At 35.9% G+C, this 17,737-nt stretch overlaps 1 protein-coding gene across 5 annotated transcripts in view; it reads right to left on the reverse strand.

Annotated features, from left to right (window-relative positions):
• Window positions 1-418: 418 nt before the first annotated feature.
• Window positions 419-17,737, reverse strand: part of LOC149814009 (binding protein) — a 164,076-nt gene continuing 146,757 nt past the window's right edge. For 4 of the 5 annotated variants that reach the window (XM_089992500.1, XM_089992499.1, XM_089992502.1 and 1 more), the window contains 5 exons: window positions 6,755-6,880; window positions 6,227-6,598; window positions 5,916-6,147; window positions 2,017-2,769; window positions 419-705 (listed from right to left, as the gene is read on the reverse strand). In XM_089992500.1, coding sequence (XP_089848626.1) covers window positions 2,075-2,769; window positions 5,916-6,147; window positions 6,227-6,598; window positions 6,755-6,880 — 1,425 coding nt within the window. In that variant the 3' untranslated portion in view covers window positions 419-705; window positions 2,017-2,074. Of the gene's footprint in view, window positions 706-2,016; window positions 2,770-5,915; window positions 6,148-6,226; window positions 6,599-6,754; window positions 6,881-17,737 lie in introns of those variants that run through there. The other variant, XM_089992503.1, reaches the window with a different exon arrangement.

Raw genomic sequence — 17,737 nt, forward strand, 5'->3', positions numbered from 1 at the left:
TCTACTAGGTACTAATTTTCCTTCCACCCAAATCAAGTCTTTACCTTGTGCCATTTAATCCTACTCCTCAACTAATGCCTCACTACAGGCTTCAAATACAAGCTGAGTTATGAAAGACTGCTAGGCAATACTTTAACAGCTTTGGTTTGATGAATTTTTTCACTGCATGGTGGAGGATTTGCCACATATATATCCCTGGAAAGGGCACTTCTGATGGAGCTAGAGCAGAAAGCTTAAAACTTGCTACATGCTGCCTATTAAGCTGGTTTAGAAAGCACTTCTAAATGCGAGAAGTTATGTTAATCACTTCAAAAGGAATCTAAAGTAAAAATGGGTCTGAATCTCTTGCAAGAACGAGATATATCATATGAGAACAATGCATTATGGATGTGGTTATGCAGCAATGTTGAAGTTAATAGAAAAAGAAGAAAACCTTGATCAACTCGTATTGTTTCAGAACCGAGCTTTAGTTGATGCACAATATGTAAAATGACAAAAAAAGCCAAATAATGTTACAATGTTTCCTATGTACAAATTGATAAAGTAGCCCCTGGAGAGGCAAATAATAAATGAAACAAGGATTTATAATACAACAAATGCATGCTGATAGACCTTCACCCTCTGATAAATATGAAAGTGTTTGCATCTCCTTCAATAGTGGCTTCTATGATGTTGCATTCGGTAACAATTTCACATATCGTTCAGCTGCAAAATGCTGAATCAGAAGCTATATATAAATGGATTAATATTTAGTGCCTTTGAAGGCACCATAGTATATGGAACTATTGAGCTGAAAATCATAGTTCGAGCTTTATTAACTCGATCTGACCACATAGATGTGTTGAGGAAGGTTTGTTTGCTAAGGATCAAAACTTGGATTGTTATTTCGATTAAAAAACATGACTTTTGGAGTCAAGAAATTTTAGTGCATTGAAGACCGTTAATTTTTTTAAGCCCTTAAAAAACCTGCTTATGTGTCAGAATTATATGATTCAGAACTCATTTTCCAATAAACATTGTAGATCACATCCACAAGCTTTAATTTACAAAAAATAATTAAAACGTATGATTTTAAGCTCAATAATTTGGTGCCTTCAAAAGGCACCAAATATTACGCCCCCCCCCCCCCCCCCCCCACACACACACACACAGATATATATATATATATATATATATATATATATATATATATATATATATATATATATATATAATCACTAGAATATGATAACTGGAAATATGAAAACTAATTGTGAACCACTATTTTCATGGATTTTTTGTCCTCTCTTGAATCTGATGCAATCTACATGCTTGGATTTATAAGAACCCACTCTTTATTCATTCAATTTTGATGCATAAACATGATTTTTTTAAGGTTTTAAAATCAATGGTTCATAATCTTCATAAATATTCAAGCATTCAAAAGTCACATTTTTCATCGAAAATACATGATCCAATGGTTGGTTCCTAGCAAATTCACCATGCCAAGCACATCCACATGGTTGGATTTGCAAAAAAAGTGTAGGAAATGCCCATATTTCTAGTTCTCATATTCTAGTTACTCAATATATATATATATATATATATATATATGTGTGTGTGTGTGTGTGTGTGTGTGTGTGTGTGTGTCATTTGTAAATACAATCTAGTAGAAAATACTACTTTTTGACTTTTTTTTTAAAATTTCATGTAATCTACATAGTTTGTTCAGTAGAAAATAGGTTAGGATCATGTGTTTGCAACATGTAAGCAGGTTTTAAATAGGCTCCAAAAAATAATGGGCCACAATGAACCAAAAAAGTCGTATTTTTACGTCATAAATATATGACCCAAGGTGTGATCCCTAGCAAACAAACCATGCTGAACACACCTATGAGTTTTTTCTGTCAGTCCAAAATCGATGGTAGGAAACAATTCAAACATTTTTTCATGGAAAAAACATGATACAAAGTCAATTCCTAATAAATCAATCATGCTGACTACATACAAATGTCAGATTGAGTTCAAAATAATTACCCGCAGAAAACAGCCACCGTTGCCATATTAAGATGTCAATTTAACACCTTTACATCTATCAGCTGCTGAATTTTTGGACTTTAGCACTGCGAGAGATATTACTTCTACGCAGCTGAGGAGTTTCAATGGAATAAACCAGAACACTCCCTTCCTTAGTCCCAGCTAAGAAGCATCCCTCAGGGGTCACAGTAAGGGCTGTTATGACCTTCCCAATTCCATCGTACTTCATGATAACATCAAGAGAATGCATGGATCTAAGAATGATGTGTCCTTGATCACCAGCACAAGCAAGGTATTCACCACATCTGCTAAGTTCAATACAGTGGATCCGACCAATGGATTCTGAGCTGGCAATATGTTTCCCATTGATGGAGTAAAGATGTAGGCTAAGATCATCACTTGCATAAAACACCAAGTTGCCATGCTGTGACACAACTAGTTTTGAGATAGCACTCCCAGATGGATTCTGAATGGATCTTATGTACCTACCTTCTCGCAAGGAGTGGAAAATGCAAGTTCCATCTTTTGACCCACTGATTACGATGTCCAGTTCTACACTTACAAATAAGCAAGTGATGATATCATCATGGCCACACAGAATATGGAATGGAGTATCAGACACAATATGGTCTTTTCTGGAGAGTTCAGTTTGCACCTGACGAGCACGCCTTTCTGAAGCTTTGACACAAACATCCCACACCATCACTGTCGTATCATAGCTACCGGTGGCAACAACACTTCCATCTGAAGCCACTGCAACAAAATGAATAGGTGTAAAAGAGATTGAAATTTCTCTAGTACATACAACTATTTATTGCATTCACTGTTGGAACAAAAACTAGAGTTTAAAACAGTTGGAACTTGTGCCCAACCCAAAATTAGGTGAATTTTCAGTTGCAGAGCTCCAGGAAGAGGAAGAAAAAACAATCGGTATTCCAACTAAAGACTAAATAAAATGGACAACCTGCGCAAAATAAGTCTTATTAAAAATTCAGCTTATGCAGCGACATTGGATGTGAAGATGGGAAGACCGAAGTAGAAAATGATCCTTTCACAACATTTTCCATTCTGTATTTTACAGACATTGAGAAACCAATTTGAAAGAAACAAAGAGACACCACATGAAGGTAAACACTCAGCATGCAATACATGTGACATCTTAATAAAAGGGAATAGATGAACGCCTAAATGTATAGCCAAGGTTCAAAGGCACTTCAACACTAAAAAGGCTGTTCTTTAACTAAACATAATGGAAACTTTCAAGATAAGGAAAAGTGCAGAACAAATTGTTCAAACAGGTTGATTAATTGATGCATAAGGGTGCACTGCTAATGTTAACCACACCCTTGTCACCGTTTTGGTACATGGCATATGAATATGTAGCAAAGTATAACAGACACTGGAAAACAGGATAGAACAAATATCGTTGTTTATGCATCCATCAGTGGTTTTGTGAGTCAGCTTGTGGCTTTATGACCAGTTCATCTAGCATAAGTAAAAAAAAAAGACTATGGGTCTGTTTAGGTGACAGCCAAAACCTGGTTGAAAACCTAGTTTTGGGTGTTAAACCTGGTTTTCACATGAAAACCAGGTTTGATTCAAGTTTAGATTGACACAAAACCTGGTTTCCATGCAAACCATGTTTTGAAAAAGCTGATATAAAACAGGTTTTGAAAAAACTGGTCATGCCCAATTTTGTCACAAGGAGGTAACTTGGTTTATAGGGTTAACCCCCTCCCAAGATCCTGACAACCCCTTTGTAATAAAAGCACGAGGAATACAAAAGAGCCATAAGGGCATACAATTAGAAATGCACAATGAACCGAGCCGGTTCGGTTAAGCTCGGCCTGAAGCTCATCCGTGCTTTAAATGAGCCGAGCTTGAACATGGTTTTAAGGCTCGGACGAGCAAACAAGCCAAGCTTGATCAGCCTACTGAGCTCGATAAAGCTCGCTAGGCTCGGATACACGTATATATATAATATGTTTGCAAAAATAATCAACAAGTTATTGTTACTGTAATGGTTAGGCTGTTGGGTTTTTATCAAAGGGATCGTAGTTCGAATCCCGTTTTTCACTTTTCTTGCTGTTAATACAAAGTACTTTTAGTATGTATATATTATTTTCGGTGTCAATGACCAAATTGTATGCTTTGGCTTAGTAGTGGGTCACATGGGAAACTTGAGAGAGGTTAGGGTTCGAAACCCACCTTCAAAAATATATTTAAAAGATGATTTTCTTTGGAATGCCTTGAAGCTTGGCTCAGAACCGAGCCGTGTCTGGACAAAGCCATTCAAGCTTGGCTCCGAGCTCGAGCCGAGCTTGGACAAAAATACTTTGAACTGAGCCGAGTTCAAATAGCCTAGGCTTGGCTCGAACTTGGCTCGTGTGCATCCCTACATACAATAAACAAAAGAGAGTGCACAAGCACAAGTCCTCAAAGGGACAATACACAAGCCAATCTATGGCAAATACAAAAGATCATAAAAAGCCACCAATGGGCTTACACAAAAGAACATAAAATAATAGATCTTTATTGAGTTGAAATGCTTAAAAAAGTATTGAAACGAATAGAGACTAGATGTCCCTTTAAATACATATCTGTATTGGGTATATCGTACAATACACCCTTGTATCGACCCGTATCGTACGATACACCTTCGGCACGTTTTAAAAAAAACAAAAGTTACTTTTTTACTGCCACTTTTCATGCTGATGTTATTGCCGAACTAGAATAAATTCAAAGAAGAATTTTGCAAAAGTGTGAAGGACTTCCAACCATTGTTCAGATTTTAAAGATGATGATGATGACCCACTTGCCAAAAAAAATGGCCGAAGAGCGCGTGGCAGTTGGATGCAATACTGACGAGTTATTGTCCTAACGTTGGCAAATAAGCTCTAAAAGATAGTTTAGTTTTAAGATCTTTATAGTTTAGAACTTTAGAGATGAAGATTAGCATGTAAGATGTTGGTTAAATGTAATGTTTTTAGTTATCATGAACTCTTAGTAGTTTAGTTATGACTTGGGTGTGAATTTAATATTGTTAGTTAAGGCTTTAATTGTGTTTAAAATTTAAATTATGTAGTTGCCTTTTATTTACATTGTCAATTATAAGTTGCAATGTTCGTTATTAATTTTAGCAGGAGGAGAAGAAGAAGAAGATGATGGTGATGATTATGATTATTGAGGTTTTATATAATATTTTGTTTTTGTAATATGAAAGTATGATTCTTGTGGCATGTTCTTAATTGCAAGAGTCTTAGGTAGTTCATAGAGACAAATGCTTCATATGTAATTTTATGGCTGTATTTTGTGCAATTCATCATTGTTTCATGTGTTATGATTTTTTTACAATTTTTGCTATTTATTTTTTGAAATAAAAAAAAATATTAAAAATTTAAGATACATTTACGATATGATACAAGCTAATTTTTGCCTGACCGATACAGGTAACGATACGATACTTACAACCTTGCATTAAACTGCAAATTATGGGTGAAGAGGAGGTGTTGCTGTAACACCTGTGCTACATCACATTATCCTCATTAACACAAACAAAAAAAGTTAATATCAAAGCTGCAACAGAGTGGGCAACATTATGTAATAAACAAGCAATGCATTAACATAAAATGCTCAAATAAATTTAGGTTGCACAAAGGTTTCTGGTTAGAAATTAATTATATAATTCCTCATGCTGTTGTCTTTATGTTCTAGCCATCCAATTAGATGCAGTGAGCTTTTCACCAAAAGTAAGAAACCACCCAGTATTACTGTGTCAAAACTGTGCCTGGAATTCTCCTAGTGGGTAGCTTCCAAAATCAGCACCAATGTAACTTACTATTGAATCTAGGAATCTATAAAAGGATTCAGAAGAAAAATAAGGTGAAAACATGAAGTACCCGAAATACAGCTGACTACATCCTTGTGTTGTTTGATGCTTTGAACCACCCTCCCATTATTCAATGATATAATTTGGAAACTGTTTACCCAGTTGCCACAAGTAATCACAAAATTTTCAGATGAAGTTTGTAATGTAGCCAAACACTGCAACCCAACTTCAATATTTCCAGCAAATGGAGAACCAATTTTTCGAGCAGTCAGAATATCTGAACCAATTCCAAAGAAAGGATCCTACAACAATTGGGGCACATAATCAGACAGATATCAAGAATTTGCAAGAAAAGCGCTTAATAAGAATAAATTAGCCAACCTGTGAGCCTGAAAATGTGAAGTTCCCACCAGCATGCAGTTGAGTGGTTAACCACATTTTAACTGACATGGTAAGCCCCTGATTGACAATGACAACACTTGAGTCCAAGACACTGATGAACAACACAGCAGACAGATGATGAGATGCAGCTGAAATGATGGAAGTCAAAGTTATGGATGCAGGAGCATAGTATAAAGGACGGGCAATTGGAACTGGTGGGCCTCTTCTAGGATGCTTCTTACGAAAAATCTGAATAGGCGTTTGACCAAAATTAGCAATCTGGTCTTCAATGGCAGATCTTTGCAATTCATCTTCCACAGTGTCCAAATCAACAGAGCCTTCATATGTTAAATAGTAGAAGACATTTGCCGCCTGTAACCAAGCATTACTAGCAATCACTGTCAAGTGCCTTGTAAACACCGTCCATCAAACTAATGCAAGTGTACATGATTTTAACTAGGATATGAACCTATACCAAATACCTAAGTTAGTGAAGTCATGTAACTAATGTCCAAGAAATGCGTGTACCTCAACTGCTGGCTTGCCACGTTGCTTGTATCCGAATACCAAATCAATCCAGTGATGAAGATTTGAGCTTACATATTCACTTTCTAGAGCTTCTTGATTTTTGTAAATAAACTCCTCAGGAGAGCCCTGTCATTTAGTGTAGCATAAGGAGGTTATTTGCTTTGGAAGAAAATAAAAGATCCAAAACAATTTTAAAAAAGTAAAAAGTATTTTAGTAATTTTATTTTAAAAATTAAAAGTGGCTTTTTTAACTCCAAAATGTAACTTCATATTTTCAAAAGCTCCACCATTCTTGAGGACATTTTTATCATTTCGAATGGTTGAATGCTGCAAAGGTTAATGCAAAGAGTTTAAAATAAAAATACCACATACACACACGTATATATACACACATATATAATATAATAAAAAATCAGTAAATAAATTATATATATTGTAATAAAGTACACAAAAATACAAAACAATAGCCTCCAAGGGCTTACAAGAACATAAACACAAAGTGCACATGCACAAGACCACTAAGGGACAATATAGAGAGTCAACATAAGCAATACAAACAGCCACTACTGGGCAATACAATGCACTAAGGCACAAGAGCAAGAACAACAATAAAAATAATAACATTGTATTCATAATAAACTCATAAAGGAGTTAGAATGCTTAGAAAAGCATTAACAATAGAAAGGGGAACTAGCCCCTATTTATAATACATGAAAGAAGAATGAAAGAAGGAATGGGGGCAGCCCAACTAGTTGTTGGGCTAGCCCCCCAACAGCCACATTACAATTAATATAAAAAACAAAAATAATGAAAAACAAAATAAAAAATACAAAGTTAGCTCCTACTAGTTCACTACTAAAAAGACTAAAATACCCCTGATGGGTATATAGTTTACATAAAGAACAATATGTATATATATATAGATATATATCTTAACACTCCCCCTCAAATTTAAGGTGTGAAAACTGAAAGTTTGAAAATACAAGTCTTCAAACGTCTTTAATGATAATCTTCACCACATGCCTGAATCGGCTATCTCCATCTTCATGATGCATCAAAGATATAATTTCTTTATCATCCCATAGTATCTTTAAGAACCTGCAGAGAGAACAAAACAAAAAAATACAAATACACAAAGGAAGATATCCTGACTAAATAGTTATTAAACGAAAAATGATTTAACCCAACAGTTAAAAGATTAATATAAAATACATGTATTTAGTTTCAAAACAAATATATATTTTGAACAACACAAATTAATTCATATATATATATATATATATATATATATATAAAGCAAGGATGGTTAAGTTCCTCTACAAAACATAGAGATACTATAAACCTAAATAGAAAAAATGAATTAGATACGCACCTTAAGCAATAATTTTAAGATTTTAGAAACATTAGTAATAATTCAAGAAAAAACACAACGAATATACTTCAAAGTTATTTTTTAAACATTAGTAAATTCTAAAGATAATAGGGTTTTGATTACTAAAATTAAAAAAACAAACATATATTAGAAACTCAAGAGAGTGTCTTAAAAGGCTATAATGAGATACAAAGCAAAGTGGTCACTTATGGACCAAGAGCACTTTGAAAAAGAAGATACACAACTCACTAAGAGTCATGTGCAAAAATAATAAAAAGTTCTCATTAATAAATTGCTTAGAAAAGCATATTCTAGACATAAAATATGGATCAAACAATTTTTGCAATAATGTCTCAAAAGTTTCGATAAACATTTCAAATAAGATTCCAGTCATTAATTACACTAAGCAAAACACATGTACCTATGTCACATGGGTGCGGGTGCGGGGATGCGGCACTTTAAAAAAGCATGGGTGCAGGGTTGCGGCAAAAAAATAAAATAAAATTGGATCCGGGTGGGATTCGGATCCGACCCAGATCCAAACCAGTGCTTATTTAAAGCACGCAGGGAGAAACCCTCCCCCACGCGGAAGCAGATCAGGTCACCCTGAACATGAGTGTTTTTGCTATTGCACACATCGTGGCCGTCTGTTTGCATTTTGGATGAATGCCACGTGGTTTGTTGACTTTTTAGCCCTTTAAAATGCAAATCAGATGGCCAAGAGCAAAAACGCTCATGTTCAGCGTGTCTTGATCTGCTTTCCCCTCCCCACTCTGCTCACTCTCTCTCCTCGCCTTCTCCTCCCGCCGTAGGTTCCCTCACAAACCCCACATCCGGCGAGCCACCCGACACTGGTCCTTCCGCCCTCTGGCCCCCTTTCAGGTGAGCTCCCTCTCGCCTCTCTTCTTCTTCTTCAGGTGAGCCTCCCTCTGATTTTCATTTTTTTTACATAAATGACCCTGGGTGCGTTGACTGCTGCCGGTCGGGTTGACCGCACCAGGTGTCGCACTGTAAAATTTGGGAGAAAAAAAAATGTTTGGATCCGGGCCGGATCCGACCCGGGTGATGAGTCGGTTGGGTGCTTTTAAAAGCATGCAGCGGCGAAGGGGGGAGGTTTTCGAAACCTCCTTCCCCCTCTCACTCTCTCGTCTCTCAATCTCTGCACTCTCTCCCCCCGACCGCCTCCCTCTTGCTTATAAAGTGAAGCGAGGAGGGGAGGGGTTTCGATACGAAACCCTCTCCCCCTCTGTCACTCTCTCGTTCTCACTCTCCCCCGATGCCCTCTCTCTCTCGCTCGTCTGCCAACGCTGCCGATGCCGCCGCTGAGCTCCTCTATAGTTGAAACCACTATGACTTAGCCGAAAGAAAACATAGACATATAGTTGAAACCACTATGACTTTGCTTATTTCTCAAAAAATCCCTAAAAGATTTTGGGTCGAGGCAGCTCTTGCATCCGTTTATCTTATAAATCGTCTTCTTTTAAAGAACTTGAATAAAATATCACCTTTTGAAATTATATATAAAAAAGAACCTATTATAATAGACTAAGAATTTTTGGATGCAAATGTTGTGTTCTTACCGACAAAAATGATAAACTTTCACCCAAAGTCATTCCTTGTGCATTTCTTAGATATTCGGAAACACAAAATAAATTTAGATGTTATGATGTTAAAAATGATAAACTATATGTTTCTAGAAATGCAACCTTTTTAGAAAATATTAGCGGTTTTGAAGAATATAAATCTCATGAAGATAATACAGATTATTCCTTGTTTGAATTGTTGTCTAGGAATGAGGATATTTCTAGTGATGATTGTTAAAATGTAAAACTGTACAAATAATAATATTATATTATTATATATATATATAAATACATTTTTAATTTCTTTCTTTTCTGTATTTTTTTTCCTTTATTTTTATTTTTTGTCTTTATGTCATCTAGTTCAGTTTGAACTAGAATGACTGTTGCTAGTCAAGTCCTGTCCAGACTTGACTAGCAATAGAGCTGTTGGACTGACACATTCCAACAGCTCTAAATAGAGTTGTTGGACTGTGCCCAACAGCTCTATTGAGTCCTCTTTCAGCTGTGTATATAAAGGGGTGCAGCCCCTCTTGTATTTTACTCCAATGCTTCTTAAGCAATTGGTTTTTCATATCAATAAAGAATACATTTTTATTTTTATTTTGTTTCCAGTTATACCCTTTTTAAGGGTTATGCTTTAGTGTCATTCTTGACACTTGCTCTTGTTAATCAAAGCTCGTGTTTCGAAGATCCCCATTTCATTTCATGGTATCAGAGCCGCGGAAGTACTAAATCTTGAGGAAAAGCTGCCTCGGTTTCCGTGCCCGTTTGCAAAAATGTTCGCCACTTGAAGAGAAGTGTTTTATCGCTTCATTGGAGAAGATTTCACATCTTGTTTTGTTTGTTTTTTTTCTTTCTTTCTCATTTTCCTTCTTGTTTCTCTTCTATCCCTATTCTTTCTCTCCTTGTAATCGATGGATGACAATGATAAAGTCACCATCATGCCTATGAAACTAAGCGATACGAACTATGTAACATGGGCTTCAATCATGAAGCACCATATATGGGGAAAAGGCTTATGGGGGATTGTGGATGGTTCCGATTCGGAACCTAAGATATCTCTTACTAAAAAGGAGGGAGATAAAGACGTCCCTCTATCGGAAGAAGAGAAAATCAAGGCTATTGCCTCATACGAGAAGAAATGGAAAGAATGGAGAATATCTCATGCGAAGATAATGTCATGGCTTATCAATAGCGTTGACATTAAAAAATGCTCAAGTCTTGCCAAATTTGATCATGCCGATAAGGCATGGGAATACCTTAAGAATATGTATTCCCTTAAAGATATTGCACACGTGTGCAACCTCCAAGAAAAAGTTCGAATGATGACACAAGGAGACAAAACTATTCGTGAATATTACAATGGGTTGTCCGAACTTTGGGAAGAACTTTCCCTTTTAGAACCAAAGTGGCATTGTGCCGAAGACATCGAGCTTCGTCAGAAACAACTCGATGTTGAACATTTTTACCAGTTTATCACTGGATTAAGGCCGGAATTTGAAACCACTAAATCGGCCCTACTTCACCGGGGAAAAATTCCTTCTATTGTTGAAACTATTGAAGAGTTAACAATGGAAGAAAATCGTCTCCGAAAAGGTTCTTTAAAAATTGAAGATGATTCTGTTTTAGCCGTGTCTAGACCAGGGAATCATGTTCGATCATATAGGCCGCATCACTTTAACCGACAAAATGGTGACTATGATAAGAAGAAAGTTATTTGTCATCACTGTCATGAACCGGGACACTACAGGCCACAATGTCCCAAACTTAAGGAGCTGAGAGAAAAAAGAGCTGCAATTGCTGGATCGGAGCCTAAAGATCAGGATGCACCAGTTTCCCTGGCCCAACTAATGGAGATCCTTCAGCCTCTCATCAAAGGTGCCTCTTCCTCATCTGAAGCTTCAACCGGCGCAGCAGCCTCATCTTTTTCTGATTTAGGTAAAATTTCTTGGCTTCTTGACTCTGGTGCATCTTTTCATATGACTCCAAATAATCAAAGTCTATCCAAATGTGTTAAAAATAAAACAAGTGTGTCAAAGGTCTTTACTGCTGATGGGACTTCTCTTGAAATAGAAGGAATAGGAGATTTTGAAAAAAAATTATAAAACAAAAAATTTTTTTATTCCAGAAATTAGACATGTTCCCAAATTAAATTTAAATCTTTTATCTGTATCTCAAATTTCTGATTATGGGTGTAATATTTCTTTTTCTTCTCATGGTTGTTGGGTACAGGATCGCCAGTCAGGCAAGCTGATTGGGGAAGGCCATAGAGAAGGAGGACTCTATTACATGGATTTTTTGGAAATGCCGAAGAAAGCTTTTTGTTATAATATTCAAAAAATAGAGTTGGAACTGTGGCATAAGAGACTTGGTCACCCACATATAGCCAAAATCCAACATTTTCCAAATCTAGGGAAATTTTGTAACTCTGAATCATTTGATTGTAAAGATTGTATTCTCGGCAAAATGAAAAGATTACCATTTCAGAACAGAACCTTTTTCTCTTCAAGACCACTTGAATTAATACACTCGGATGTTTGGGGTCCTGCACCAGTAATTTCTAAAGGAGGATTTGTTTACTATGTTATTTTTGTCGATGATTTCTCCCGACATACGTGGATGTACTTTCTCAAACATAAGTCTGAAGTATTTTCATACTTTCAAACTTTTCATAATATGGTTAAAAACAAATTTCAAAATGATATTACTATTTTTCGCACAGATTCAGGGGGAGAGTTTTTATCCACAGATTTTCAAAATTATCTTAAATTGCATGGCATCACACATCAAAGATCTTGTCCTTATACACCTCAACAAAATGGACTGGCAGAACGAAAACATCGCCATATTATAGAAACCACTAGAACTTTATTAATAGCAAATCAAGTCCCTAAAGACTTTTGGGCAGAAGCTGCCTTAACTGCAACCTATCTCATTAATAGGATGCCATCTTCTTCGTTACAAAATATCACTCCCATTGAAAAACTTATGAACATTTCTCCAGACTACTCTAGATTAAGAATATTTGGGTGCAAATGTTTCATATTTACTGACAAAAATGATAAACTTTCCCCTCGTGCGATTCCCTGTGCCTTTTTAGGATATGCTGAAAACCAGAAAGGTTATAGATGTTTTGACTTCAAAAATAATAAACTATATGTGTCTAGAAATGTTTCCTTTCTTGAAAAGGAGAGCTTCTTTGATTTTAGAAAATTAAAAGACGTCACTGAGTACTCCTTTTTGCTAGATCTAACATCAACATCTGATGAATATGACCTTGATTGTAACTTTGATGATGATCCAAGAATTATTGATCTTAATGTTGAAAATGAAGAAGTTCATAGAGATACTAGTATTCAATATTCTAGGCGACAAGAGTCTAATACTCCATGTGCACTTGAGAAATATTCTAACATTCCAACTAGACAATCATCCCGAATCTCGAGGCCTCCAGAAAAGTTTGTATCATACGAGTCTTTCTCACCCACATATAGGGCAGTTATTGCATTAATTCACTCATATGAAGAACCATCCACATATTTTCAAGCAAAAAATGATATCAAATGGATAGAAGCCATGAAAGCTGAATTAGATGCACTTGAAAAGGCTTCTACATGGAATATTCAAGATCTTCCTCCAGGGAAGAAAACTATAGGATGTCGATGGGTTTATAAAATTAAAACCAAGAGTGATGGTACTCTTGAAAGATATAAAGCCCGTTTAGTAGCCAAAGGTTATGCCCAAGAATATGGGATTGATTATGAAGAAACCTTTGCTCCGGTGGCTCGTATGACTACTGTCCGAACCTTAATTGCCTTAGCTTCTATCAAAAAATGGTTTATTTTTCAAATGGATGTCAAAAATGCTTTTTTAAATGGAAAGCTAGTTGAAGAAGTATATATGGAACCCCCTCCTGGTCTAAGTATTCCTAAGGGTAAAGTCCTTCGCTTAGAAAAAGCTCTTTATGGACTTAAACAAGCACCAAAAGCTTGGTATGATAGGTTTAGTCGTGTTATGATTGATATTGGTTTTCAATTCTGTTTAACTGACACTGCTTTGTTTATTAAGAATTCTGATGCAGGGATCATTGTGCTTCTTCTCTATGTGGATGATATGATCATCACCGGAAGCGATAAACAGGGAGTTGAAACAATCAAAACACTTCTTAAATCTCATTTTGAAATGACTGATTTGGGCTTGTTGAGATATTTTTTAGGCATTGAAGTTGTTTATTCTCCTAGAGGATATTTATTATCTCAGACTAAATTTGCTTTTGATATTGTTTTCAGGTCTGGTATTACTGATGATAAGAAAGTTGACACTCCAGAAGTTGTTAATGTTAAAATGAAGATTGATGATGGAGAACTTCTTGCAGACCCTACTCCTTACAGACAGCTTGTCGGGGCACTTTCCTATCTATCCATTACCAGACCAGATATAGCACATGTTGTTCATACAGCAAGTCAATTTCAACATGCTCCTACTTCTGTTCATATGGGAGCAGTCATGCGTATTATCAGATACATCAAGTCCTCTCTTTCACGAGGACTTTTCTTATCTTCCTCATCTTCTCTTGATTTAATTGCATATACTGATGCTGATTGGGGAGGTGATCCCAATAACAGACACTCAACCACTGGCCTTTGTGTCTTTTTAGGGGAATCATTAATCTCGTGGAGGTGTAAAAAGCAGCAGAAGGTATCTCTCTCATCCACCGAAGCTGAATACAGAGCCATGGCAACCACGACCATGGAAATAGTTTGGCTCCGACGACTGCTTGCTGACATGGGAGTTGAAGCAACAAAGGCTTCACAAATGTGTTGTGACAACAAAAGTGCGATCTACATTGCCAGTAACAGAACATTCCACGAACGCACCAAACACATCGAAATGGATTGTCACTACGTCAGAGAGGAATATCTACACGGGATAATTGATCTGCCATATGTCACTTCAGAATATCAGTTAGCAGACCTCTTTACAAAGCCTCTCGCTGCTCCCCGATTTCACTTTCTCTTAGACAAACTTTCGCTCATTGTACCGTAAGTTTGAGGGGGAGTGTTAAAATGTAAAACTGTACATATAATAATATTATATTATTATATATATATATAAATACATTTTTAATTTCTTTCTTTTCTGTATTTTTTTTCCTTTATTTTTATTTTTTGTCTTTATGTCATCTAGTTCAGTTTGAACTAGAATGACTGTTGCTAGTCAAGTCCTGTCCAGACTTGATTAGCAATAGAGTTGTTGGACTGACACATTCCAACAGCTCTAAATAGAGCTGTTGGACTGTGCCCAACAGCTCTATTGAGTCCTCTTTCAGCTGTGTATATAAAGGGGTGCAGCCCCTCTTGTATTTTACTCCAATGCTTCTTAAGCAATTGGTTTTTCATATCAATAAAGAATACATTTTTATTTTTATTTTGTTTTCAGTTATACCCTTTTTAAGGGTTATGCTTTAGTGTCATTCTTGACACTTGCTCTTGTTAATCAAAGCTCGTGTTTCGAAGATCCCCATTTCATTTCAATGATGAAATAATATTTGATGCTCCTTCTAATGATTCACAAGAGAGATTATTCTCAACTTCTTGAGCAAACTATCGAATAAAGAATATCTAGTGAACCAATTACATATACCCATAGAAATAGAAACACTTTTAGAAGAACAATTGAAAAATATAGTGAATCTAGTGAACCTTCCTCAACAAACAATTCTCGTAGAACTGAAAGTGTTAAAATATGTATATATAAATATATATATATATATATATATAAATATATATATATACATATACTTATATATATATATATACATATCTCTTTTTTCATCCAAATACCTGATAGGGGTATTTTGGTAAATAACATTGTACTTTTTGTTTTTTAGGTTTTTTCTTTCTTTGTATTCTTTTACTTTTTCCTTTTTTTTGTTTTATTGGTTTTGGACCACCAAGGGGCCCCACCCATCTAGTCGTTGGGGCCCCAACAGTCATATTTATGACCGTTGGGGCTCCCAACGACTAGAAGGGAGCCCCTTTGTGGTCCTTCTTTAATGTATTGGCTCCTCTATAAATAGAGGAGCTCTCTCACTTGTAAATATAGGCTTTTCAGCCCCCTTTGTCTCTCTCTTCAATAATATCATTTTGCCTTTTAGGCACTTCACCCCTTAGTGGGTTATTTGTGCATTCTTCGTGCTTGTGCTCTTGGCTCTTGGTTGGACTCTTTCTAAAGAGACCTTTGGATTATTTGTGCTTCCGTTGTTTTCATTACATGGTATCAGAGCAAGTGGTTTTTCAATATTCTTGAAAGATCTTTGGGGTTCTACATTTTCTATCCTTCCTGTCATCAATGGAGCATGAATCAAGAGTTGAGCTCTCCTTCAAACTCAATGGCGCTAACTATCTTATGTGGGTTTCGGCAATGGAAAATTATCTAAGAGGTAAGAAGTTGTGGGGCTTTGTGATGGACACCACTCTTGAACCCACCTTAAAGCTCACAAAAATTGAAGGAGGTATTGAGAAAGCTCTAGATGGTGATGACCGCATCAAAGCCATTAATGAGCATCAATCCATGGTAGAAGATTGAGAAAGTAATCATGCCAAAATTTTGGCATGGTTTATGAACAATGTTGATATTAAGAATTGTGCCAACAATGCTAAATTTAAAAGAGCCAATGAAGCATGGTTCTTCTTTAAGGGTATGTATACCAAAAAAAAAAATCTAACTAGACAATTTTTTTTGTCAAGAAAAGATTAGATCTACTAGACAAGCGGACATGAGTGTCACTGATTATTTTAATGCTTTAACCCCTCTTTGGGATGAACTCGCTCTTCCTGAGCCCAAGTGGATAGCTTCGAAAGATATTGAGCTTAGAAGAGAACAAATTGAAAAAGAACATTTCTTTCAAGGGAAGCTGATTGGGCAAGTCTCTTTCAACTTCGAAAGATATTGAGCTTAGAAGTTAACTTAAACATTTTTTCGGCCTCCCAAATTACCAAACATGGTTACCAAGTCTCTTTCTCACCTAAAGATTGCACCGTGCAGGATCTCCAGTCAGGGAAGTTGATTGGGCAAGGCCATAGGAGGGGCGATCTTTATTTTATGGATTTTTTTACTCTTCCATCCAAGTCATTTTGTAATTTTGTAAATGTCAAAAGTATTGAGGTTTGGCATAAGAGACTTGGTCATCCAAACTTTTTGAAGATGTCTCTTTTTCCTTTTTTGGACAATACTTGTAAAGACAAACACACGACTTGTAAAGATCGCATTTTTGGGAAATCTAAAGCTATTCCATTTCCTCAAAAAAATTATGTTTCCACACGATCGTTCGAACTTGTTCATTCCGATGTATGGGGTCCCTCTCCTGTTGTATCTAAAGGAGGTTTCTCATATTACGTTGTCTTTATTGACGATTTTACTCGATTTACATGGATTTACTTCCTAAACTGTAAATCTGAGCTTTTCTCCTTTTTTTAAAGAATTTCATGCAATGGTTAAAAATCAATTTTTAGGAAACATGTCCATACTTAGATCTGACTCGAGAGGAGAATACATGTCCAATGATTTTCAAAAATATTTGAGAAAAAATGAAATTTTTTATCAACGTTCTTGTCCTAACACTCCGCAGCAAAATGGTCTTACGGAAAGAAAGCATAGACACATAATAGAGACAACAAGAACTCTATTAGTCTCAAAAAATATTCCAAAATCTTTTTGGGCCGAAGTTGTTCTGACTTCAACATATTTAATTAATAGAACACCCTCATCCTCTTTGAAAAATCTTTCTCTGTTTGAAAAACTTTACAATATGTCTCCCGTCTATAAAAGACTAAGAGTTTTTAGATGTAAGTGTTTTGTTTTAACCCATAAAAATGATAAACTTTCTTCAAGGGCAATTGAATGTATTTTCTTAGGATATGGTGAAAAACAAAAAGGTTACTGCTGTTTTAACCTATTAAATAACAAACTTTATATTTCGATAGACGTTACTTTTCTAGAAGAAGAAGATGTTTTTTCGCATAACCT

The sequence above is a fragment of the Nuphar pumila genome, chromosome 16 (genome assembly GCF_984573655.1).
Source record: "Nuphar pumila chromosome 16, dmNupPumi1.hap1.1, whole genome shotgun sequence".
In the NCBI taxonomy this organism is placed as follows: domain Eukaryota; kingdom Viridiplantae; phylum Streptophyta; class Magnoliopsida; order Nymphaeales; family Nymphaeaceae; genus Nuphar; species Nuphar pumila.